We start from the raw sequence: 26,202 nt of genomic DNA on the forward strand, positions 1-26,202 counted from the left end.
AATGGAATACTATGTAGAGACTAAAATAGAAATGGATTTCTATGTGCTTGAAATGGAATAACCCAAAAGAGATTGTTAGTTGAAAACAGCAATGTGCTGAACAGCATGTACTATATGTAAACACTTGTTTAAAAGAAAGAAAAAAAGGAATTGTTCTGCAGAAACAAACAAGAAATCAAATGATGTCTCCGGGGAAGGGGAAATGGAGCAGGGTAGGAGGGTCAGAGGAAGGAAGAAAACTTTTTATTCTACCTTTTTAAATAACCTACAAACTTTAATGTTAATTACCCTAGGCGTAAAAGCAGATAATACATGCACATGAGACAAAAATCCAAAAACATAAAAGGATAATAATAAAAAGTAAGTCTCTGCTAAAAAAACCCAAAACACCCAGAATAAAAAACACAATGGGGCTTCCCTGGTGGCGCAGTGGTTGAGAATCAGCCTGCCAATGCAGGGGACACGGGTTCGAACCCTGGTCTGGGAAGATCCCACAGGCCGCGGAGCAACTAGGCCCGTGAGCCACAACTACTGAGCCTGCGCATCTGGAGCCTGTGCTCCGCAGCAAGAGAGGCCACAACAGTGAGAGGCCCGCGCACCGCGATGAAGAGTGGCCCCCGCTTGCCACAACTAGAGAAAGCCCTCGCACAGAAACGAAGACCCAACACAGCCATAAATAAATAAATAAATTTATTTTAAAAAAAAAACCACAATGATGGGGGTACATCAAAGGGACACAGGAGCCAACTGAAAACTGGAGAGTAATAATTAAAGTAGTACTAGTGTTTAACCTAAAGTATAAAATGAATATCCAGAAAACCATCATAATATAATATAAATAAATGATTGAATAAATAAATTCTTACCATACAGAAGAATTCCAAATAGTTTATGTAGATATTTTTGCCCTCAAGGAGGTGGAGCATAATGTCTCAACTCCTGTAGTCTGGGCTGTGCATAGTGACTTCCTTCCTAAGAGTAGGATAGGGAAAGGAGGAAAAGAGTAATTTTACAGTGGAATCTGACAAGCACTACCTCAGCCAGGTGATTAAAGTTAACATCAACAGTGATAAATCATCTTGGGCCTTCCCTGGTGATCCAGTCATTAGGACTCCGTGCTTCCACTGCAGGGGGCACGGGTTCAATTCCTGGTCAGGGAACTAAGATCCCGCATGCTGTGTGGTGCCAATAAATAAATAAATACAACCTGAAAAAAAAATTGCAAATTAAAAAAAGTGATAAATCATCTTGAAGGCATGTACCCTTGATATGATGAGATGAAAATGGCATTTTACCTCTGCCTACTCCCCAAACCTATAACCTCTAGTCTACTTCTAGGGAAAACAACACACAAATCTCAATTAAGGGACATTTTATAAAATACCTGACCAGTAATCCTCAAAGTTGTCAAGATCATCAAAAACAAGGAAACCTGGGATTTCCCTGGTGGCGCAATGGCTAAGAATCCGCCTGCCAATGCAGGGGACACAGGTTCGAGCCCTGGTCCGGGAAGATCCCACATGCCGCGGAGCAACTAAGCCCGTGCATCACAACTACTGAGCCTGCGCTCTAGAGCCCGTGAGCCACAACTACTGAAGCCCGCGTGCCTAGAGCCGGTGTTCTGCAACAAGAGAAGCCACCGCAATGAGAAAACCGCGCACCGCTGCGGAGTAGCCTCCACTCATCGCAACTAGAGAAAGCCTGCGCGCAGCAACGAAGACCCAACGCAGCCAAAAATAAATTAATTAATTTAAAAAACACACACACAAAAAAAAGGAAACAAGGGGCTTCCCCGGTGGCGCAGTGGTTAAGAATCTGCCTGCCAATGCAGGGGACACGGGTTCAAGCCCTGGTCTGGGAAGATCCCACATGCCGCGGAGCAACTAAGCCCGTGCGCCACAACTACTGAGCCTGCACTCTAGAGCCCGTGCTCCACAACAAGAGAAGCCACTGCAATGAGAAGCCCACACACCACAACAAAGAGTAGCTCCCTCTCGCCACAACTAGAGAAAGCCCGTACACAGCAACGAAGACCCAGCACAGCCAAAAATAAGTAAATAAATAAATAAAATAAAATAAAATAAAATCACTACATTATGCCAAAAAAAAAGAAAAAAGAAAAGAAAACAAGGAAACCTGGAAAACTCACAGTCAAGAGAAGCCTAAGGAGACATGATGACACTGGGACAGACAAAGGGCATTAGATAAAAACTAAGGAAATCTGAAAAAAGTATAGACTTAATAATAATAATGTATCAGTACTGATTCATTAATTGTAACAAACGTGAGATGTTAATAGAGGACTGAGTGGGGGGACATACAGGAACCCTCAGTACAATCTTTTCAATTTTTCTATAAATCTAAAATTTCTGAATAATGAAGTTTATTTTTTTAACATCTCCACATAAGAATGTCTCCTTTCTTCTCCTGAATCCGTAAGTCATATAACTTTTCTGAACTTCAATTTCCCCATCTTGAAATAGGGAAATTATTTTGAATCCTTCCAACTACAATCAATAACAACACTCTCATTTAGTGAATGAATGTTCACTGTGTACTAAATTCTATGCTAGGCACCCTTTACATGCATTATTCCCCTGTAACCATCACAGTGAAACTGTGGGCTAAGATTGTCATTTTTCTTCTTTGTCCAACCATGGAAAGAGGCTGCAACTACACCAAGACACAGAGCTTTGGTTGGTGGAAACCAAATTCAAACCCCGTTATATCTGATGTAAAAGGCTCTAAACCTGTGTTCTCCACTGGCTCAGATCCCTCCTTCCCTCTTCTATGCTCATTGGTAGATGCTTCCCACCCCAAAGCCCATTTTGAAAGATGTGCTTCCCCAGCAAACTGCTCGTAACTAAGCATTCTCTTTCATCAATCTCTAAAAATCTCTTTCTTAAGGTTTCTTTCTTTTTTTCTTTAAATTTTTATTGGAGTATAGTTGATTTACAATATTGTGTTAGTTTCAGGTGTACAGCAAAGTGAATCAGTTATACATATACATATATGCACTCTTTTTTAGATTCTTTTCCCATATAGGCCATTACAAAGTATTGAGTAGAGTTCCCTGTGCTATACAGTAGGTCCTTATTAGTTATCTATTTTAGATATAGTAGTGTGTATATGTCCACCCCAATCTCCCAACTTATCCCTCCACACACCCCCCCACCCCCTTATCCCCTGGTAACCATAAGTTTGTTTTCTACATCTGTAACTCTATTTCTGTTTTGTAGATACATTCATCTGGACCCTTTTTTTAGATTCCACATATAAGTGATATCATACGATATTTGTCTTCCTCTGTCTGACTTACTTCACTCAGTATGACAGTCTCTAGGTCCATCCATGTTGCTGCAAAATAGCATTATTTCATTCTTTTTTATGGCTGAGTAATATTCCATTGTATATGTGTACCACATCTTCTTTATCCATTCTTCTGTTGATGGACATTTAGTTTGCTTCCATGTCCTAGCTATTGTAAATAGTGCTGCGATGAACACTGAGGTGCATGCATCTTTTTGAATTATGGTTTTCTCTGGATATATGCCCAGGAGTGGGATTGCTGAATCATATGGTAGCCCTAGTTTTAGTTTTTTAAGGAAGCTCCATACTGTTCTCCATAGTGGCTGTACCAATTTACATTCCCACCAACAGTGTAGGAGGTTTCCCTTTTCTCCACACCCTCTCCAGCATTTATTGTTTGTAATTTTTTGGGTGATGGCAATTCTGACCGGTGTGAGGTGATACCTCATTGTAGTTTTTATTTGCATTTCTCTAATAATTATTGATGTTGAGCATCTTTTTAGTCGTCTGTATGTTGTCTTTGGAGAAATGTCTGTTTAGGTCTTCTGCCCATTTTTTTGATTGGGTTATTTGTTTTTTTGATATTGAGCTGCATGAGCTGCTTGCATATTTTGGAGATTAATCCCTTGTCGGTTGCTTCATTTTCAAATATTTTCTCCCATTCTGAGGGTTGTCTTTTCATTTTATTTATGGTTTCCTTTGCTGTGCAAAAGCTTTTAAGTTCTTTTTTACGGTTTCTGATCAGAAAGGCATCACCAGCAATGACAGCAGTCGTTCTTGGAGCATGTACCCTGTGCCAGACACAGTTCTAAGAACTTTATGCTTACTAACGTAGCAAATTCATGCAGTAATGGTAGAAGAAACCATTAAAACTCCAGGTTCATATATTGTTGGTGGGAATGTAAAATAGTTCAGCCACTTTGGAAACTAGTTTGGCCATTCCCCAAAATACTAAATGTAGAGCCACCATATGACCCAGCAATTCCGCTCCAAAGTATATACCTAAGAAAATTGAAAACATGCATTCATACAAAAACTTGCACACAGATATTCACAGCCGCATTATTCGTAATAGTCAAAAGAAACAACCCAAATGTTCATCAACTGAAGAATGGATAAACACAATGTGGCATATCCATAAAATGGAGAATGTTACTTGGCAATAAAACAGAAAGAAGTACTGATGCAAGCTACGACAGGGATGAACCTTGAGACCATAATGCTAAGTGAAAGAAGCCAGTCATAAAAGACAGGTTGAATTGTACGGTATGTGAATTATATATCAGTAAATTTGTTTTTAAAACCCTCCATTTTGCAAATAAGGAAACCATGGCACAGAAATGAGCACACTGCTTAAGATTACACAGCTACTCTGCTGAGCTCATTCAGAACAAAGAAACACATTTCCAAATAGCAGCCTGATGGTGAATGATTTGGGTTTTGTTTTGTATTTCCCCAATGTTGACAGTCGTTTCTGGACTGTCCTTTTACCTCTGCCTAAGGAGCTGCATAAGTTAGGGTCAGAACCAGAGATGGGTCAATGGAAGACAATGGTTATTGAGGATAGGCCCTAACAAGGTATAGCCCTTGGGATTCTTTCCCTTCACTCTTTCTTCTCGTATGAGTTTATTGCTCCTCTCTCACAGTAGCATGTAAGCTCCAGGAAAGCTGGACTTTTGTTTTGTTTACCTCTGTATCCCCAGTCACTAGTTCAGCGCCTGGCATGATAGATGAAGCGAACAGCAGTTGAAAGAATAAGAGGCAGTGCAGACAGGGAATCAGACAGAGGGAGGTTTCTGACTTTGGTGCTGGTGAAACTCTCAGAGGTGGAAATGGAGTAGGGGTGGGGTGGTGTGCAGCATCAGAGATCTGAGGTACTTGCGGGAGAGATCTAGGAGAGGTTGGATATATGTATCTAGAAAATATTTCACTGAGAATACCATACCCAAATGCTTACAGGGACCAGGGAAGTGCCCTGAATCATGCCAATGCCCCATTCCTAGACAATAGAGTGGAAAGGACAGTGACAATCTGGAGAGAATACGCCCCATCTCAAGTGACAGTCATAGGGAGAGCAGGTACAATGTTAACAGATCTTTGGATTTTTCAAGAGAAGCTGAAAACAAGGACTGCCAGGTGAAATATTGTCTGCAAGCCAAGTTTCTCCTGGTCAACCCGTTTCTGACTTGTTGGAGCAAGATAGACCTGAGTCCTCCCTAGAAGTCTTGGGCGTGTGTGGTGGTAGCAGAGAGTGTTGGATGCATCTTTCCTAAGGTGATGGGTATACTCGGAACAAGTCAATTCTGGGTGGCTCGGGTGGGAGCCAGCTTCTCTAGCTCAGTTTAGTCGTCACTTGGTTTTTATGATTACATCAAAGAATGATGTTAAGTGTAAAAAGACAGTTGTAAAATAGTACATTTCACAGGATCCCATTTTTTTCATTACATTTTGAGCATACAGTTAGTAAAATAACTGGAAGAATATGCCCAACAGTTAACAGTGGCATCTCTGAGGAATGGGATCATGAGGCACTTTCTCATGTATTTCTGTGTATTTGAACTGTTTTATAATGACCATGTATAAAAGAAAAACCAATACTGATTTTTTAAAAATTATAGATCTTTTATCTTTTCTAACATTAACTACTATCCATGTTCATATATATGTGCAGGTAAACACAAATACCAAATGACTGACAGTGGTTACCTTGGGAAGGGTGCAGGGCTGGGGTATGTTGACACGTGAACGGGAGATCTAGTTTTGCTGTCTTTATTGCTTGAATCTTTCTTTTTTATAAAGTATTTTTTAAATTAATTAATTTATTTATTTTTGGCTGTGTTGGGTCTTCGTTTCTGTGCGAGGGCTTTCTCTAGTTGCGGCAAGCGAGAGCCACTCTTCATCACGGTGCACGGGCCTCTATTGCGGCCTCTCTCGTTGCGGAGCACAGCACAGGCTCCAGACGCACAGGTTTAGTAGCTGTGGCTCACGGGCCCAGTTGCTCCGTGGCATGTGGGATCTTCCCAGACCAGGGTTCGAACCCGTGTCCCCTGCATTGGCAGGCAGATTCTCAACCACTGCACCACCAGGGAAGCCCTATTGCTTGAATCTTACACACAGTTGACCCTGGGGTATTGATTCCAGGACCTGCCATGGATACCAAAATCCTCAGATGCTCAAGTCCCATAGTTGGCTCTCCATATCTGTGGTCCCACATCCACAGATTCAACCAACCATTGATCATGTGGTACTGTATGAAGTATTTATTGGGAATAAAACCACGTGTAAGTGGACCTGTGCAGTTCAAACCCGTGTTCAAGGGTCAACTGGAATATGTACTCCTGGACTGCAGAAAAATGTGAAAAACTTCAGTGCCCAACACTCCAATCCATCCATCCAGAAGTAGAACAAATTGCCCAGGTGGGAAGGAGGGGAAAACCTTCATCAGGACATGGACAATATTGTCCTCATCCCTCCCCAACCCCAGGACCCAGCCCAATCCCCCCCAGGTGACCCACACACAAAGAGGAGCCAAGGGGCCTCATTGTAACACTCATTTTTATATAAATATCCGCAAGTCATGTTACAGAATAAGTCCCACTGGGGAAAAAAGTCAATGTTATGTTTTTGTTAAACCAACCCCTGCCTTCTAGGTTGGGCCCCAGCCTGGGGGCACCTGCTGCTTTGGGAAGGCTGGGGCTGCTGCCAAGAGGCTGCTGAAGAAGCTGCCTGTGTTGCCCACCCCCGGGCCAACCCCCTTCTTTGGTGTGTGGTACATGGTGACCTTCTCTGGCCCCCCTTAAGGAGCCTGCGGCAGGGTTCTGGGGAACAGGGTTCTGGAGAGCAAGGTCCAGGAATCCTGGGGGCACTTGGAAATAGAGTGGGGGGGACCAAGCCACTAAGGTGGAGTCTGAGGCTTAGAGGTTGCGCCTTTGGGGATGGGGGCACACAGAGGTAACAGGAACAGGTGGGGGGAACCTGGGCTGACAGCCAAGCAGGAAGCACTTGCCCTTCTCTCTAGCCTAGGTACCCAGGTCCCTTTTCCTGTTGGTCCGCCTCCTGCTGGGCCCCAGATTTCCAGGGATAAGCCCTGGGTTCCTGCCTGTTCCCTCCCAGCTCTCCCCACTGCAATCCCCCCTCCCCCCACAGAGAGGCCAGAGGCTAGGAACACAGCACCAGTCTTAGGATTTAATTAACCAGGAAGGGGGATTATTGGGAGGGGCACCCCTGTAAAAATGTACAAAAGGTCTGGGGGGCTATGTGGAAGAGGAGATAAATATGTACATGGAACCCCCCTTCCTTTAGCCCCTCCTCCCCCAGCCCTGAGAGGGCATGAGGACTTGGGTGGTAGGTGAAGAGGAGGGGGGCACTTTGGCCTCTGGCTTAGTGAGCCCTTGGGGAGGCAGGCCAAGGGCCTAGGGGCCCTCAGAAGGGGCGATGGTGCACCTCAGGAGATCACGAGCTATGACCTCTGAAATGACCCCCACTCTCATGTACACACACACCTCTCTAAAGGCTTGTGACCTCTGCCCTCCCAGTGACCCCAAGATCCAACTGATGCTTGATCCAGTGGGGGTTGGGGCTTACTGCTCCCAGATTCCACGACCTCAGAGGTGGCTGGTGAGGTCATGACCTCTGCCCTCCAGCCCCGGCTTGAAACCTCAGCTCTAGGACCTTGTCAAAAGAAAAGGGGGATGGAGCTATGCCCCTGCCCCTCCCCTTCCCTCACCTGTCAGCCCGGGTTGGGCCAGGGGCCCGAGGTGGGGAACTAGGCCGAGGGGCGGGCACAAGCGGAGGTGGTGCCCCCAAAAGGGCTCCTGGCGGGGTCTTGCTGAGAAGGTGAGGGGTTCCCGGGGCCGCAGCTGGTGGCGGCGGTGGAGCCAAGCGGCTGTATAGCAGGGGATGGGCAGGCTCTAGACCGTAGAGGCGGGCAGCAGCCACAGCCCCTGGTCCAGTCAGCTCCTCACCCGCCTCATAGAAGCGGGGTGGCCTAGAGAGGCGAGGGGGCCCTGCCAACCAGGCTGGCTCCAGGAAGCCAGCACAGCGCTCTGGAGGACTAGGGCCCAGAAAGGGGGGTGGCCGGGGCCTCTCAAACAGCAGGTGAAGGCCTTGAGGCCCGGTGGTGGTGGCAGCGGCAGCGGCGGCGGCGGCGGCGGCGGCAGCAGCAGCGGCGGCGGCGGCAGCAGCAGCCTCCTCCTTCCGCTCTTCCTTTACCCGCACCGATTCCTTGGCTGGCCTGGCCCCTTCCTCGCCAGCCCGCGCCTTGGGAGTAGCAGGAGAAACTCGGAGCTGGGGCCGTGAGAAGGGGAGGTCCCTGGGGGCAGGGAGGAGAGGATGAAGGTACTCCGGAGGTTGGACTGAGGTAAGGGAGGGAGGAGGGCAGGGCAGGTGGGGGCTGGCAGGGAAGCACACCTGTCTTTCTCCTCCTTAGTGAGAGAGGGCTCCCTCCGCTCCACAGGCCGCTCCTTGTCTGAGCCTGGTGTCCGGGCGGCCTCAGGGGGCCGGACCCAGGCAGGAAAGGCCAGAGGACTGCGGTGCAGGCGGCCCCATGGGTCTGGCGGGGAGGCGAAGGCTGGTGGGGCCCCTGGGCTTTCTTTCTGGGCAAAGACGGCGCCGGAGTCTAGACAGAAGACAAAGTAGAAAGTGATGGGAGCCAGGAGTGGGAGGTCCCACTCAGGCATCCTCCCAGTCCCCTGCCTGAGCACAGGAGCCCACTGCCCCCACCCCACCCCGCCCAGCACTCACTGAATGTGGGGCTGCCCAGGCCTCCAAAGGCCCCGTTGGAGAGGGCAGCCAAGGAGGCGAAGCTTGTGGGACGCCCAAAGGGATCTGTAGGAGAAAAGGGGGATGGTCAGAGCATTGGGCGGCCGGCTCTGAGCAGGCATCAAGGACTGGCAGGGAAGAGGCTGATCACCAAGCAGGCCCCAGAAAAGCACTGAGCTTTAAGGTGCAACGTGTTGTTTAACCTCACAAGCTCCATGAGGCAGACGGGAGCATTCCCACTTAAAGATGATTAAACAGGCTCAGAGAGGTGAAGTAACTTGCCAATCAATGGTCATCTAACCAGTGAGTGGAACCCCCAATCCAGGGCCTCTGACTCCAGAGGTCAGGCTCTTACCCCACAGCCCCCGACACCAGCCACCCAGACCAGCTCTACAGCAAGCCACTCGCCTGAAGGCCTCAGCTAGCTTCCTCCCACCTGCATGCAGGGCTGCTCCCAACCTGACCCTAACTTCATATATATGTCACATAGCCAGTCAGAACATGTAACTAGCAAGCTGCGGGAACCTCACAATTCCTCTTCTAGGAACACCTTTTCCTAGGCCAGCCGGCTCAACTCCTCCTCGTCCATCCAAACCCAGGATAAATCTCCCCAAGAAGCCTGCCAAGATCACTGGGAGCCAGTGACCATGCTCTCCGCTGGGCCTGCACAGCCTTCCTCCACCCCACTCTCCCAGGTGGCACACTCCCCACTACCACTGGCTAGTTTCAGAGACAGTGACTGAGCTGTCAGGGATTGGCGATTACTCTGCCCTTCCCTATCCCATTTTACAGAGGATGAGATCAAGGCTCAGAGGGGGTAGAGTAACCTGCCCAAGGTCACAAAGCAAGTGGAACCAGGTCTACCCTCCATTCCAGCTGCCTCTCAGGTCTAACTTCTATCCCCAGCTTAACACCTCCTGGAACTCAGGGACAAGGCTTAGGTTGCCCAACATGCCTTTGGCTCTTACCAATGTGGGTGCTGGGGCTCAGAAAGGGTCCGTGGGCCCCGGGAGCTGCCGTGAAAGGGTTGGCTGCAGCGTGGACGGCACCTGGGGCGGAGAGGCGGGAGATTCTGATGAGGCTGAGTGGACGCAAGGTGGGCCTCGGGCTACAGGTGGGCAACCTCAGGCCCAGAGAGGGCTGGCCAGACTCACCAGTCGCAGTGAAGAGGGAGGCGGCCGGGTGGGAGAGCTCCTGCCCAGGGGGCAGGGCCCCATAGGGCCCCGGAAGGCAGGGCAGGAGGTCGTTCCGAAAGTCAAGCTTGTGGGAGTCGCCCTGCGTGGGACAGGGAGAGGGGCAGTGAGTGAGGAGCCAGGTGTGGTCCCGCTCTTGCTCTTCCACCCCGAGGCCCCCTCCGAGGGCTGCCTGGCGCCAAGACAGGGCTTGGGTGGGCCTCTGCCTCTCTCAGAGCCTTCTCTGACCACCCCCCAGTTAGCAAGAGAACCTAGTGCTAACTGTGGACTTGCTCAGGCAGTGACCAGGGACAGGAGGGAACATTTCTGGCCAAGATTCTGCCAAGCTCTGCTGAAGGTAGACGCCCAGAGCTCAGGCAGGCCCACTCTCCCCAGCCCTCCAGCCCCAGTACCTTCATCTTTTCCTGGTGTCTCAGGATCATGTAAGCCACGCGCACGTGCATGGCACACCACTTCCCTGGTTTCTGCCGCCCCAGAAGGATGACCAAAGGGAAAGGGAAGGAAAGAATGTTCACTCATCACCCACTCCAGACCTGGCCCTGGGCCCAGCCTTGCCACACAACGTCCCCACTCATCACCCCTACACCTGAGGGATGACTAGGTTCATTTCACAGCCTAGGAAACTGAGGCTCAGAGAGATAAACTGTCTTGCCCAAGGTCCCACGGCCAGCTGTGTCTGAACCCAGGTCTGCGGTTTGCAAGCCTTTCGCTTCCTGCTGTTCCACATCTGGCTGCCTCCACGTCTTGGGCTTCTTGCTTATTCCCAAGCAAGACCCTCCCCTCACACAAACACCCTGACGCCAGCCCCCAGCCTCATGCAGCCTGAGGTCCTCACCAAACTCACCCTCAAAGGTGGCCGGAAATGGTCAGGGATCTGGGAATAGCAAAGCAGAGATTGGCAGCAGTTCAGACCTGTTTACTGACCTGGGCACCTCATCTCCACAGTCCCCAATGCCCCCCCAAACACCTCCCTGAGACCGTGTGCGGCTCCCTCAAACCTTTCCTTTCCCCATCTCTCCCACTCCAGGCACCTCCCCTCCAGCACCAAGTTACTGAACCTGGCTCCAAGGAGGTGCCCTGCTTGGAAGGCTGTGGAGTGGGTTAGTGGGCAGGCAGGACAGGTTTCTCAGAGAAGAAGAGTAGCTATCTGATAAACAGCTTTATATAATGAAGATCTGCTTAAGATTTCTTTAGAAAAAAGCCTTTACTATTGTTAAAAGAAGCTGGAAAACCTCTGGTCTAGTCTCTCCTTTAGGAAACAGATCCTGTGCTTTTCAAGATGTTCCCAAAGCCCTGGGCTTTAAGGCTGCTCCCCACGTCACTTCACAAAGAAGCAGCTTATCTTTTCATTGTTTTATGGACAGAACTTCCTGGTATGATATCATTTGAAAAAATGAGTGCTGTGACTTAAAAAATTTGAAAACCCCTACAAAAACCACCATCCTAGGAATCTTATTTCTGGGGCAACTTCATGAAATTCCTATCCCTCATGCCTGAGAAATCCTTCATTTATAGAAATTCCCTCTTCTCAGGTCCTCAGAGACACCCCTGACCATATATTAAAGGGAGGAATCAGTGGTTCACTCTCAAGTCAACCCTGCTCTCCCTCAACAGATCTTCCAGCTGCCCGAGGACCTGCCTTGGCCCCCCTCACCTGTGTCCCCTTTTGGGGAAGCCCGCTCGGCACTGGCCCCAGTCGTGGTGGCAGCTCGGGGTTCGTGCTCTGGGAAAGGGGAGTGGAGGGATCAGTCAGGAGAGCTGACACCAGGCATAAGAGGGATCTAAAACCAAGCTGGGGGCTGGGACAGGGAGGGAGCATGGCTTTGGAGAAACCTGGGTCCACAAGGGGAGGGCAGGAGGATGGGCATGGTTTTGGGGAATGGGAAGGTAAATGGATCCAGGGGTATCCGGGTTTGTAAGGGGTGGGAGGTGGTGGTGTCGTCTGGATTGGGAGCTCACCTTGGGCTGGAAGGCCCCCTGCAGGGAGCCAAAGGAGACAGCCGGCGGGAGGCCCGGAGGTAGGCCGGGCACTGCGGGAGGGAAGGCCGTGTACGGCTGTGGAGAGAAGGGGACTAGTCCAAGCTGGGGGTGGAGGTGCAGCCCATCTGCGGTCTGCCCATCAGTCCTCTGGCCTCCACCCTAAATCCCCCCCAGGGAGCTCTCCCAGGCTCAAAGCTCTTGCTTTTGAAGCTGAAGACTGGACCCCAACAATCAGGGCCACAAGCATTGATGCATCCATGCCCACACACCACACACACCACACACCCACACCACACACCCACCCACACACCCACACACCCACACACCCACACACACACTCTCACACACTCACATTATGCCGGAAAAGGCCTTCCATCTTTCCTGGATATTTCTCAAACTAGGGAAGAGAAGGGAAGAGTAAGCTGCCAGCCAGGAACCCAGGGCCTTCCCCTGGAAGCCATACCCTCCCCCCAGGTCTCTGAGCCTCATCACCGGCCCAATGAGGAGCTCACCATGTGGGGGCCGTGGGGTGGCAGCAGGCCCGGGGGGTAAGGGGTGAAGTGCTGGTGGGTGTGCTGGTGGGTGTGCTGGTGCTGGTGGTTGTGCTGGTGGAACTGGAAGGCCAGGGGCCGGGCAGAGCCCCCTGCCCCCACCACCTCGGGGCCACCCTGGGCATTCAGGTAGCGAGAGTTCAGGTCCTGGCCGATCAGGTCCTGCTCTGTGGGAGGGGAGGGGGAGAAGGCTTTAACATCTGTAGCCACCGTGTCAGCCTCCTTGGGCCCGGGTGACTGGCCTTCCCTTCTGGCTTTGGGCCGCTCCCTCCTCACGCCCTGCTGCTTGCTAAGGTCCAGATGCCCCGAAGCCAACTGGGCCCAAGCCCGGGGCCATGGCCCCCCACCCCCCGGCCAGGACCCCAAACTCACCAGAAAGGGCGTTAGCGGCTGAGGCCCCAGGGTGCCCTGGCACCTGCAGCAGGGGAGGGGGCGGGGGCAGGGCGGGGCCAGGGGAGAATAAGGAGGGGTGGGGGGGTGGGGGTGCGGGCCGCAGCCCGGGTGGGGGGAAGCTGTGGGTGGACAAAGGCAGGGGCAGTGAGGGCGTCGGGGGCCGGTGGGTGAGCTGCGCGGACGAGGAGGAGGCAGATGAGGAGGAAGAGGACGAAGAGGATGATGAGGGGGGAGGCTGAGCCACGGGAGGGGCCGGGGCCTTGGGGGGCGGCCGTGAAGAGCTGGGGAGAGAAGTGGGGAGATGAGTGAGGGGTTGGGAGGTGCCAGCTCTGACGGGAGGGGGTCAGAAGCCTGGGCGATACCTTGACCCTGGTTCTCCAACATGGAAGGTGGTAGAACCTGGCCCCCAGGACCCCCACCCGCCGACCCGGAGAACCCAGCCTCAGACTGAGGTACCTCCCACACCCAACAGCCCCCTCTCTCCATCTCTAGGTCTCTTTTTCCACACAGCTGCCTCTGACGCCTCTGGCCACGTGACTTTCCCTTTTCTGACTCGACCACAGCACAAAACGTATCGTTCACTTTGACGCTTAATTACGACAGGCCACCTGGGTTCCCACCCTAAGACAGTGGAAGCAGCACCGCCCTGGCCTGGCCTAGGAGTCAGGAGACCTGAATTCTAGGCCCATCTTGCCATTAACACCCTGGGTGACCTTGAGCAAGTCACTGCCCCTCTCTGAGCCTTAGTTTTCCCAATAATAAGAGAATGATAATGATGATAACAATAATAACAAAGACAGCATCGATGATAATAACAGTGTCAGTGATTCTTACCCTTTAGTGAGCACTTACTGTAGGCCAAGTGCTGTCACCTGCTTTATATGCTAATCCAAGTCTCCAACATTCCACATCACCTTCCCAATTGCTGCCGCATCCATGGAACCCCCTGTACCGTTTACTTCTTTAACTTAACTCAGTTTGTTTTTACTTAGTCTCACCAAGCAGTAACACGTGAAATAAAGGGATTGAGGAACTATTTATATTTTTTTAAAGCACATCAGAGCTGAAAAAATTTTACTCGCATAACATCTAAAATGCACTTACATACCACTAACAAAGAGCGTACACACTTTGGGAAACACTGCATTAATTCGTAATTAATCCTCACAACAGCTTTACAATGAAGGTACTATTATTTCACTTTACAGAAAGAAGAAATCAAGGCTCAGAGAGGTTAAGTGACTTGTCGAAAATCACACAGCCATTAAGTGGCAGAACAAGAATTTGAATCCAGGTCTGACTGACACCAAAGCCAGCACTCTTAATCATGATGTCAGCATTTCCCAAAGTATGTTCCAAAGAACACTATACCTAGCAGATGTGCCTTGCGAAAATGTCTCACCAGCAAATAAGATTGGGAAACGACACAAACTGGATTCCCCTCTATGTGAATATATAAGGGTTCTGATAAGTCCTGTAGTAATCTCTTCAGATTTGTTCCACCCAGCATCTCTCAAACTTTTTAGCCTCCGAATCCCTTTTCAAGTCATATCCCACAGGTACCATCCCATATCCCAGCCACAGAATGCAGGGGCTGACACCAAAATGACCAGGCCTTTCCAGACCAGGCCAAACCCCTGGACCACTCACCTGCCAGTGCTGAGGTCCAGGCTGCTGCCATAGGGGGAAGTGCGGAGGCCGAAAGGCGAGACCCGAAGCTGCAGCTGGGGCTGGGGTGGGGGTGGCAGACTGGGGGCGGCCGGCAAGGGTGCAGGGGGTGAGATAGGAGGCCGAGGGGCCGGTGGAGGCGGTGGTTCCTTCGGGGGGAAAGGCACTAGCAGCGGGTCGGGCCCTGGGGGCTGTTCCTGGCTCCGCTCCAGGCCCGACACTTTAGGGACTACGGAGAGTTTTGCTTCACAGTTCCCATTGAAGGCGCCATGGGGGCCCGAGGCTGTGAAGGCAGGACAGCAGATATATTCAGTTGAGGTCCACGCTCACCCAATTTCCCTCCCTTGTCTCCAACCCCAGCCCTTGGGACCAACCTTTGCTGGTTGAGACAGTAAAGGACGGGTCAAGGTCATCATCGGAGACCTGGGGAAGAAGGACAGGGACAGGGTCAGGTTCTGGTCAGGTCGGGCCCTCACTCAGGAAGGCCAACAGCCTCTGGAGTCTGCTAGGAACTGGTAGTGGTGACAAGTCTATTCCATCAACTTAGCTGAAATCCACCAAAGATTGTGGGCTCTAGGGGGCCCTATGCTTGGGGAAAAGGGTAGAGCAACTGAGCCTGAGAATCTGATAGGTTGGGAGGACTGAACTGAGGCAGCATGGAAGTAGCAGAGAAACAAGCAAATCAAAAATGTCAGATATCACTAACTGCTGGCTCAGATGCCTACCTGGCTTATAGATTTGTTTGGTCCATAAACGTTAGCAAAATTCTTAAACTAATTGCTTATATTTAGAAATCTGGAGATTCCTCATTAAAAACTCAGACTTGCAGGTTCTCTTGAGAATGGGCCGCTATTCTTCCAATAGTGGCTGCCCCGTTTGGATAGACAAGTACTATTTGTTTCACCACAGTTCCTGTCCAGCCAACTTTTTAAACTACAGCAAGACACACATCAGGGAGTACAAATTTAGTTAGTTACAGGAGTACAGCACCAACCGTTAGAACACACTGTTTCAAAATTAGCACATCAGCCCTAAGGATAAAATGAAATATACCTTTACAGGATATATTCTTAAACTGACTACAATGGTTTAGTGTTCTCACTGCCATGACCATCGTCTCAGCTCAGACTCTAATCTACAGGAACAGACTAATGGCTAGCAGGAAGGACCAACTGGATTCCACAGCCACTCCAGGTTTCCGTGGAGAACACTGGTATCTCCAAGGGCTTTGGAAAGGATGGCAGAGCAAGGCATGGGCCTTTGATTCTTTGGTCAACTGGCTCTAGTTACCAAATATAATTTGTCACTTACTTTCTCAATCCCCTGCTCCATACTTCCTCCCTAAAAATCTAATTCTGGCTCAACCTAACACACGTTCCCCACTTAAGGGGAGACTCTGTCTGCTGCACAAGGAAACTTTTAAGCTGCAGTTCATTTTACAAGCTGTAATACTGCCCACCCAACAAGTTCTAGCCCCACTCACCCTCTCGTCCAGATCGCTTTCCGCGTCACACTGGGGAGAAGGAAAGACAGAGGTGTCACAAGAGGGAAGAGGAGTGGGGGCAAAGGTTGAGAGGGGAATTTCAGACAGGGAGCGAAAGGGGAGGGGCTGGTACAGGTGGAGAGCACTTACTATGTATCCAGCTTCCGGAGAATGACGGGAGGAGGCCTGAGAAAGACCAGAGTCCAGAGGTAAGGGAGGCTGACTGGCGAGGCCTTTGGATAAAGTCTAAACTGCCCGGCAAGGCACTCAAGGCCCCTCATGACCTATTCTCAATCCCTTTCTACTGCCCACCCTTGTTCTCAATGCTCTGGCAATTTTTCAAATATACCAGATTCTCACATCTCTGTGTTTTCGCCCAAAACAACTTAGCCCTGTTTCTCTTCTTAGCAAACTTATGACTATCCTTCAAGGCCTGACTAAGACATCCCAGGGGGCTTTCCCTAACCACAACCCTCCTCCCATCCCCCAGACAGAATGAGTGGCTTCCTCATGTGGGCTTCTGCAGCATCTCTCCCAGATCTCTGCCTTCTGTTGCTTCTCAGGTTTTCGTCTAGGTAATTGCTCAAAGGCTGCTTCTTTCCTGCTATACTGACACCGACTTGAAAAGGTGTGCAGACACCCTATCTAACTTATGATTCAACTAAGTCCCTCTGCTATATTTCTGAATTATCAATATGTTTTGAGGCAGACATAGTGTTGGCCAAAAGCAGGCAAGTCTGACTGCGGACATGTCTTTGTCAGACCTGGATGGGGCAGTGGAAGCTCAAATTTGCTCTGCCTTTCTCTTTGCCCTTAGAGACTGGGGTCACTGTTTACCATTAGCAGCACTGCTGACGGAAAATGGATCTATGTGAAGAACATTCTGCAGAGAGTTTTAAAGGACAGGGATTTGGGACAAGCTCACCTCTTTCCTTCTCCGCTTATTGGGCCATTTTCGGGCCCGATCCCCAGAGGGCCGGCCAGGCTCTCGATCAGAGCTGTCCCCTGGTTCCCCAGTTGCCCCACTGGAGCCCCCCCTCTTCCGCTTCCCAGAATGCTTCAGCCGATGCTCCAGTCGCTCTGGGGGCTGAAGAGACGCATCCTTCTGTAGAGGAGAAGGTGGAACTACAGTAGATGGAGAAAGGAAAGCTCCGACCTCTCTAGGGGTGACCAGGCTACCAAAGTGGCTCTCAGGCCAGGTAACCTGGTTGGTCCCTGGAGACTAGCTCTACCTCCTCCCACCCCAGGGTGGGGCAGCAGCCTGGCCAGAGGAGCCGGTTGCTCTGGTTTGGGGTGCCAGCATTCCCCCCTCAACTCCACCCCCTCCAGGCACCGTACTCTTCTCTCTGGCCCTCTGAAAAGGTCCCCGGCCCCATCAGGCCCCACCTGCAAGGCCTCGAGGCTGGCGAAGCTGGCGATGGCGAAGCCATCGATCAAGTCCTCCTCTTCTTCTTCTTCCTCCTCAGGCTCCTCCTCAGCCTCCCCATCGTCTGCGCCCCCCTCCTCCTCCTCCTCCTCTTCCTCCCCGCGGCTGCCCGAGCCAGCAGGCCGCTTCCGAGCTCGGGGTCGCGGGGGCCGAGGCCTAGGACGCGGCCGCCGCCGTCTCGGGCCTCCGGGCCGCTCTCCAGACGAAGCTGACGACCAGGGCCTGGCGGGCGGCGGCGGCGACGACGACGACGAGGAGCCGCGCGGGGCGGCCAACAGGGCCCGGGGCGCGTCGCCGCCGGGACCTCGGCGGCGCCGCTGCTCCCGGTCTCGGTCTCGGCGCGAGCAGCGCCGCCGCCGCCGCTCCCCCTCAGCGGCCCAGCCCGGGCCCGGAGCCGCGGCCGCTGCCGTCTCCATGGCGACCGCCCTCAGCGCCGCATCCGGAGGCGGCGGGCCCCGAAACGGCCTGTCCGGAGGCCCGGGGTCGCAGGCGCGGCGCTGGCGGCTGCACAGGGACGAGAGGGCCACGGCTTCCCCTTTAAAGCAGGATCTGCTGGCCCCGAGCTTGCCCCAAGGCCAAGGCCCGGGGAGCCGGCGCCGCCCCCGGGGCGACAAGCCTGAGAGCCCCCCCTGCGGGGCCGGCGGGGCCGAGACGGCGAAAACGGGGCGGTCGTCCCTTTAAGGCAAGGCCTCAAGCTGTCCAGCCCCTGGCCCCTTTAAGACGACCCAACGGTGTCCGACCGGCCTAGTTCGGTGGCCGCCCCCTGCCAGGGGTCGAGACAACTCTCCCCGAGGAAGAGGAAGGGCCACCCCTTTACCAGGGGCCGAAAGCTCGCCCCGAAACGCAGACCTCCCCTTTAAAAGTGCCTCAAGTCCGCCGGCTAAAAGAGGCCACCCCTTTAAAGAGTCCAGGGTTCTCCAAACACCAGGCCACCCCTTTAAGGGCTCGGAAGTTAGTTTCTAGTCCTCCACAAGCGGCCACTTCCCCTTTAAGTTGAATTTAAAGGACTTCTTGCGTGGAGGAGAAGTGGCGGTGAGAATTCCCACTAGCTCCACTTCTCCCAACAGTACAGTTCTCAATTTGTCAGCATCTGGTTCGGTGCCTTCCCCTTTAAAGGCTGGCGTTGTAGTCCGCCGAGATCAGTGGCCACCCCTTTAAGGAGATTTAAAGGGGCCTCTTCCAGGCCCAGCTCTTCCAGCCTCCGCCTCCGGTCGCCATGAAAGGCGCGAGGGGGGGGGCGGGGCCGCGGGGGCCAGCCCTCCAAAGCCCCGGATGTGAGGCAACGGTGACGGGTAAAGCTTGTCTGTCTGCCGACATAAAAGTCTCTTCCTCCTTTCCTCCGTCTCTGTCTGACTTGCGTCTTAAGGGATCCGAAACGGCTGTTGGGCAGCGAGGGAACTCCAGCTCACCCTCCTGTCGTCTCCCTTGGAGTCTTGGGCCTCTTCTCCGCCAGGACTTCCCTGCCCCTCCTCCCTCTTCCTTCTCAGCCTACGCCTCCTTCCTCTCTCGGCCTCCTCCCACTCTCCGCCCCCTTCCCCCTCACCCCTCTACAGCCTTAGTCGTTGATAGGTTGAGAAGTGTACGTCAAGACGAAGGGCGGAGTCAAACTAGGGGGCGTGAGTAATATGTAACCGCCCTCAAATCTTGGATTGGGTATGTCAGATTAGCTCCGCCCTTCATCAAGTCTTGTGACTCGACTGGTTAGAAGTAGGTGCTTGGGGCGGTTCTCCAGATGACCCCGCCTCTTCCTGCTCTTCGTTCATTGGCCCGTCTCCTGACGGCGTCAAGGCGAGGATCTGGATGTAGTGCGCGAGGCCTAGGGGACGGTTGGCCGCTGGGCGGCGCGCGGTCGCGGAAGGTCCCAGTCGACAGCCAGCAACGGCTTCTCTCCCTTTCCGCTGCTTGGCTTAGCCCACAGGCAGCCTGGCTTCTCGCGCACGCGCTTGGTGATACCACCATCCGGCTGGCAGCTCAGTAGGATCCCCCGCCGTGCGTGGTGGCTAGAGCACGCGGCGTGCTTTGAGAGCGCCAGCCGCGCGGGAAGGAAACCGCATCCCATTTATCGCTCGGTGCAGTGGGAGAGTGCTGGCCTGTGGTCTCCGCGTGCTAACAAGAAAGAAACAGTGCCGGGCACCTCCTCACATATTAACTCATTTGACAATGAGGAGTATCTTAGGAAAGTACTGCTATCGGCCCCATTTTACAGATGGAGAAGGGAATTGATGCACATTTAGTTTCCTAACCAAGATTTGGACTCAAGAAGCTTAGCTCCAGGCTGTGCTCTTTACCACTGCTCTGTTCTGCCTCTAAGTTATGAAAGATGTACAGTGCCGCTTGTGTCCTCTGGTTGCCTGGGTTACCCTTTTAATGTGGACATTACACTGAGAGTCAACTTGCTTTTCTTATGTATAAAATGAGTATAATTCTCACAGGGCTATGTGTAGGTCAATTACCTGTGACAGGTTGTTGTAGGTGCTTAATTACAGCTGATTACTCTTAGCTCTTGAATCCAGCAGCAGGTTCCTGGCCTGCGTGTTAGGAGGAACTCAGGACCATCTTGAACAAGGCCTTAGTCCACTCTGGGACTTTCAGTCTCCTGTTTTTTGCCGCGCTGCGCAGCTTGCGGGATATTAGTCCCCCGACCAGGGATCAAACCCGTGCCCCCTGCAGTGGAAGCACGAAGTCCTAACCACTGGACTTCCAGGAAATTCCCTCGGTCTCCTCCTTGATGTAAGTGAACTGAGAGAACCCTGACCAGGGTCACATTAGCTTCTGGAGCATACTCAGAAGTATCCCTCCACATAGGAAAATTCTCAAATCAAGAGGGTATCTCCAATGACCATTCCTCTACCCTCTCCCTATATCCAACCTTCATCATCTTCCCTGGTCCCTCCCGTTTCCCAGTTTCGGGTGCCAAAGTAGAAACATCAGCCAGTACTGCCAGTTAATCTCAAACTCAGCTAGAGACATACAAAAGAATCAGAAACATATCGAAAACTTTACTAGAAACACAGAGAAAAAAATATAACTGTCTCAGAGACTTCCCCTCCCTCCAGGACGGATGGACAAACAGATGGAGCTTCTAAGTCCGATGGGGCCGCTCTCGATCCCCTTCCTCCTCCTCCAGGAGCAAGGCATCCAGCTCCTGCAGTCGCTGCTGCAGCAGGGGTCCTACATCTGGGCTGGGGGCCAGATTGGGAGTAAGGGTCCTGCCAGCTGCAGCCCGGGCCCCGCGAGATGGCCGCCGGGATCGAGGAAGACTACTGTCCCGAAACTCTACAGTTCGCCGGAGCTTCCTTGAGCTGGTGAAAATCAGAGTCCCGTTGCGCTCCCGGGGTTCCTCAAAGATGGTCTCAAAGGTCCTGGACCAGGCAGGGAGGAGTGCTGGTTACCAGCACGCCCCCTGGTTCCAGATTTCCCTCTGTCACCCCCAAGCCTTCAAAGTTTCTCACCTCCTGGTTGTGGGTGACTGGTAATTCTTGTTGGTGTAAATTTCTTCTAAGCTGAACTCCTTCTTGTTCAACCTGTGAGCAAAGAGGAGCAGAGGCCTCTGAGAAACCTGGGGCCAGTGGGCCTGGAGAAGGGATAATTAAGGCCTGGTCTGTATTTCAGTTTCTAGGACGTGCCAGGAGTGCTGCCTGAAGCAGACAAATGGTTCTAAGCATAAACCATGTCCAGACCAAATTGACTCCTCCAAGCTGGACTGTGCTCCCTGAGAGGAGATGAAGCCACACTCAGGGGATCTGAGCCTACACCTGTTTGGCCAAGGCAGCTCTGTGCACAAGAAGCCTCTCACCTGATTGGTCGAGGCAGCCCCATTGGTGTAAGGTTTGGTTGAGAACGGGCCGGTGTCCTGCGTATTCTGAATCGAGAAACCTTTCCCATGGTCTGCAAAAACGGGGCAGAGTGTAAAAGTGCAGCATGGGCTCAGGCTCCCACTTGTCTCCTCCCCCTTCATCTGTACCTCTACCTTGGTCTTGGGGTCTGAAAGCACCTGGTCTTCTGAGGCCCTTGGCTCCTTCCTCTTGGTTGAGCTCAACCTGCAGAGAAGGTCAAAGCTCAGGGCCAAACAGCATTCACAGCAACATCCCCATCTCCTGCCCACTGGATACTAGGGAAGGAGGCTGGGCCCAGACTATGGCCAGAGCTTTAAGGAGGGTTTATCAAGAGCACTACCTGGGTTCTGCAGGTTCAGAGAAGGAAGAAGTGGACGTGGTAGACGAGCAAGATGTGACGAGGGGAGGAGAGCCTCCCACTCCTCCAAGAGGGAAGACCTCTTTCCGGAGACAGGGCCGAGGGGGTGGCGGGGCTCGGGCCATCTCTCCACCACCCACAGTGTGCCGCCGAGGCCGTGGCCGGCTTGGGTGGGGTGGAGCAGGGGGCCAGCTGCAGGTATCTGGGCCGGGGGGCCCCAGATCAGGGCAGGAGTGGCTTCGGCCCAGAGAGGGCTTAGGGAGAGGTGCTGGGGGATTCTGGTCTTGGGCCCGCCATTGGCGGATAGGGGGCCGGGGACTGACAGATGCAGTGCCCTCAGCAGCCCCAGACTGCTCGGCCTCTGAGATGGCAATCTTCAACTCCAACTTCATGGGGGGTGATGGGGGCGGGGGCCGTGGGGCTTTGTTGGGTGTGAGGAAGATGTCAGCAAAGCTCTCCAGCTTGGAGCGGACGGAATGGAAGAGGGGGGCCAAGCCCCAGGGACTGAGGCGGGGGCGTAAAAGGCTGGATGGCGGTGGGGTCGATGGGAGCTCCAGAACAGGATCTGGGGCTGAGGAAAGGAGAGGGTCAGGTGGGTATTCCTCAGCTGCAGGTGTCTAAGCCCCACTTCAGTAGCCTTAGTCCCTCCCCAAACACTAATCTTTGCCCACAGAGGAATAAGCCCATCCCTAAAATACCAAGCCCTAAATTTAGAAGTTAAGCTTCAGGTCTCTGAAGTCTAAACCCCATCTTCATACACCAAGCTCTGCCCCAGGAGGGGGTTAAGCCCCATCCCCAACTCGTCACCTCACACTTCTAAGCTCAGCTAGAATGTTCCAGAACCCCAAGTCTCATCCATCTGAGTCCTTACCTGGTGGTGGGCTCTCCAGAGGGTTTGCAGACAGGGCAGATGGCTGGAATGAGGGTTCCACATCCCTGGGTGGAGGCTTTGGCTGGTGAACCATCATCCTTGGCTCAGTTCTGGGGTGAAGGGGCAAGTTAAAGGCTGAGGAAGCTTCCAGATTCAGATCCCACCTGAGCCAGCACATCCCCTGTCCCTTAAGGCTTCTGAAAGTGCTACAAGGAAGGACTGGACATGTAAATTCTGATGCCCCTAGCTCTGGCTGCCTGGATAATGGCTGTTGCCTGCACATCTTGATAATCCCTTCCCCAGCCCTCTCACCTTCTCGCTGGGACGGTGAAGTTGGGAGTCTCATCGGCAAAGCCCTGGATATAAACAGGGGATGGTTGTGAGGAGGCAGGGAAGCCCCCTGTGGTCTCCGTAGCTTCCCACATCCCGACTCTCTCGGTCTCCAGATTCCTGCCTGGGTTCACACTAAAGACTTTTTCATATAGGTCTTTGCTCAGACAGTGTCTTCTGCCCTAAAACGCTGTCCTCCTTGCTCTGAGCAAAATCCACCCCAGACTCAGCCCTCCTACCCCTGTCTTCTATGCCCACTGGCATGCCTGCCCCCAGCTGAACTCCTGACATCTTTCCCTGAAGTTTCCATACCTCCGCTGGGGGTCTGGAGCTGGCAATGTCCTCTAGCATCACCACCAGAGTGGGCTGGGGGGCCTGGTCCACCTTTTGTGAAGGGCCCTCCTCTGGGCCAGGTGTTGTCCTTGATCGCCGCCTCAGTGTGGAATGGGGCCGATGCACACGGCTCAAGGGCTCTCGGCATAAGTGCAGTGGGTCGGGAGGCCTAGAGAGGGACCAGGAATATCAGTGGGGCTCAGCTGTGTTCCCAGCTTACCCCCCATCCTGCCATGCTCACCTGGCTTGTGGGGACCACGTGGCCTGTCGGGGTGGTGAGGCAGGTGGATGGCTGTGGACAGAATCCCGACGGTTGCTGCAGTGCCGTGGGGTGGAGATCTCCTCTTGGGGCACCAGGGGGACCTATGGGAGGAGGAAGTGTCAAGAGCAAGGTGACTGAATGAGGCTGGACAGGACCTCCCTGTGCCTAACAGTGCCCTATGCCACAAAAATGACACAAATCGTGGCTAGAATTCATTCAAGATCCCCAAAGAAGAGGTCAGTGATGGCCCTCAATTAAGGGCCAGATATGACAGTGTCCTGAGCTGCTGGTGTGGGAGCTGGATGTCACCCAGGCTATTTGAAGAAATGAAAAGGAGAGGGTGACCTGGAGTGAGTCACTGCCCTATTTGGGGCCTCAGTTTTTCTAATCTGTGCAATGGAGCCAAAGTCCTCAGCCTGCTTCCCAAGGATTGCCTAGAAGTTGGGCTGGGAAGAAAGCAGAAGGGTTTCTCATACTTAAGAGTTGTAGGGATGTGGTTTCAGCCCAACAGAGTTGGTAGTGGGGAATGGGCACTGGAGACACTGCCCAATTCCAGGCTGGAGTGAGAGCCAAGGAAAAACAAAAGACAAAAAAAAAAAAATCTAGCATTAGGGAGGCTGCCTGATGGACGCGTGTGAGTGTGAGGTGTTTGGACCTCAGTTATCCTCACTAGTGATCTAGTTTGACTTTGGTACTGAGGGGACCTGAGGGAGAAGGGGGCCTCTCAGTTCAAGGGGCTCACCATGTGGGCAGCCATGACATCTTCCAGGACCACGGCCAGGACCCGCCGAGAGGCTTTTTCCAACGGCGAAGGGGCCCCGAGGGGCTGCAGCTTCGGCCGTTTGGGGCTCCTGGCTCCCCATAACGCTCGAGCCAGGGGCTGGCGGCACAGACCCTGCCGGCCAGGCGGGCTGGAGGATGAGAGAAGCAGAGGACGGTCGCCTGAGCCTGTTGTTGGCTCTGTGGTTTCCCCGGTACGGCCACCAGGCTCCCCGTTTCCCGGGCTCAAGACAGGCGGGCGGGGTGCGCTCTCACCTGGAGTCCCCGGGCAAGTCCATGGGGGAAGCGGCGGCTCCGGGGAGTCCCTGGGGGATCCCAGGCTCCAGCCTGGGGTGGGGGGGGAGCGGGGGAGCCGGGAGTGAAGGCCAGCCCCTCCCGTGGGGCTCCGCCCTTCATGGTCCGCCCGCGGCTCCCGGTAGCTCACGGGCCGGAGCCCTGGGGCGCGTAAGGGCGCCCCCGCCTGGCTGCCAGGAACGGGTGTCTTCCCGCTGCCGCCGCAGCGACCAGCGGATCACTCGCGCCCTGTCTGGGCCGCGAAAACCTGGATTGCTGCGGCCCCCGTTCTCCCCCGGCCCGAGCCTCCTGGGGCCTTTGTCCCTGCAGATTCCGCCCGGAGATTCCCCCGGGATCAGCTGGGATCCCAGTCCTCGGAGGCTCAGTTTCCGCCGGAACCCTCTTCAATTCTCATCCACCCCCAGCGAGTGGCCGAGGACTCCGAAGCAATACTCCCACACGCCGACGGTTCCCCACTCCCACTAGATCCCCTAGACTAGACCCCCGCGGAAAGAATCCTACAGCGCGGTTCCTCCAAACAGACGCCGCGCGAGGATCCTCCTCTCCCTGTGAGCTTCGGCTCCGCAAAGCTCCACTCAGACAGGGGCGGCCCGAGCTTGAGCATCAGGAACTCAGTCCGGATCCCTGGGGATCCACTGTCAAGCAGATACCCCCCCTTCACTCCAATCCCGGGAGGTCCCGCCCACAGACCCCCTCCCTCCGCCCTCCCCTGATCCCCGCCCAGCTCTCTCCCCAGCCGGGGACCAGATGGTTCAAAAGTTTCTTTCCCTCCCTCCTCCCGCCCTCTCTGCAGCCGTTCGGTGCCCTCCCCCACGCGCCGCTCACCGCCGCCTCCCGCGGATCCCGGGTCTTCGACGGCTGCCACCTCCGGCTCCTTTAAAACTAGCCTTACCCAGCACTGCCCAACCGCCGAGGGCCTTCTTCTCGAAGCCTTGGGGCACCGCCCAATCGCCGGTCCCCGTCTTCCGGGGTGGTGAGAAACTAAGTGAAGCCGCCTGGCGGCCATCATCCCTAGGGGCAAGAAGCCAAATTTGGCAGCGCCGCCATTATAATTGAGGGCAGATTACGCTAAACCAGATGAACCGAAGTAGACCGGACGGCGTCATCTTCTCCGGTCAGTGAGTGGCCGAAGGCTATGGCAAGTTTCTTGAGCTATTGAGGCAACTGTCCTGAAGCTAGGTTGCCGCCACGTTTTTTAAGGGCATCTTCCGGTTCTTTCGTTTTTAGGCCAATAAACGTGAACTGAGTGCTAACGATATGTGAAATTCCCAATTTCCTAGAGAGGCCCCATTGAGCCCGTTTCCAGTACCATCGAAGGCTCCTGAACCGGGTTCTCACGTTGCAGGGAAGAGTTTGGCTAGGGCTGGTGCCGCCT

The 26,202-nt window shown here is 53.3% G+C and overlaps 2 protein-coding genes across 4 annotated transcripts; both read right to left on the reverse strand.

Moving 5' to 3' along the window:
- Window positions 1-6,846: 6,846 nt before the first annotated feature.
- FBRS (fibrosin) lies at window positions 6,847-19,268 on the reverse strand. Its single transcript, XM_033841165.2, has 18 exons — window positions 17,724-19,268; window positions 17,263-17,442; window positions 16,488-16,523; window positions 16,338-16,367; window positions 15,229-15,277; window positions 14,837-15,137; window positions 13,166-13,467; window positions 12,755-12,960; window positions 12,595-12,639; window positions 12,222-12,317; window positions 11,917-11,985; window positions 11,107-11,136; window positions 10,655-10,726; window positions 10,224-10,344; window positions 10,038-10,118; window positions 9,052-9,135; window positions 8,719-8,926; window positions 6,847-8,620 (listed from the first exon to the last, which is right to left on the reverse strand). Exons 1-18 carry the CDS (start codon window positions 18,177-18,179, stop codon window positions 8,032-8,034), a joined length of 2,955 nt encoding a protein of 984 aa, XP_033697056.1. The 5' UTR covers window positions 18,180-19,268; the 3' UTR covers window positions 6,847-8,031.
- A 1,474-nt stretch (window positions 19,269-20,742) lies between these two features.
- Window positions 20,743-25,774, reverse strand: PRR14 (proline rich 14). 3 transcript variants are annotated; one of them, XM_073792121.1, is made up of 12 exons: window positions 25,653-25,774; window positions 24,789-24,860; window positions 24,496-24,664; window positions 23,733-23,854; window positions 23,471-23,660; window positions 23,141-23,184; window positions 22,829-22,938; window positions 21,940-22,528; window positions 21,758-21,803; window positions 21,560-21,651; window positions 21,216-21,287; window positions 20,743-21,125 (listed from the first exon to the last, which is right to left on the reverse strand). In XM_073792121.1, exons 2-12 carry the CDS (start codon window positions 24,809-24,811, stop codon window positions 20,846-20,848), a joined length of 1,737 nt encoding a protein of 578 aa, XP_073648222.1. In that variant the 5' UTR covers window positions 24,812-24,860; window positions 25,653-25,774; the 3' UTR covers window positions 20,743-20,845. The 3 variants fall into 3 exon arrangements, with proteins under 3 accessions (XP_073648222.1, XP_033697060.1, XP_033697058.1); XM_033841169.2 differs by having other exon boundaries at window positions 21,734-21,803; XM_033841167.2 differs by having other exon boundaries at window positions 21,728-21,803.
- Window positions 25,775-26,202: the final 428 nt, after the last annotated feature.

The sequence above is a fragment of the Tursiops truncatus genome, chromosome 15, assembly GCF_011762595.2.
Source record: "Tursiops truncatus isolate mTurTru1 chromosome 15, mTurTru1.mat.Y, whole genome shotgun sequence".
NCBI classification, from domain to species: Eukaryota; Metazoa; Chordata; class Mammalia; order Artiodactyla; family Delphinidae; genus Tursiops; species Tursiops truncatus.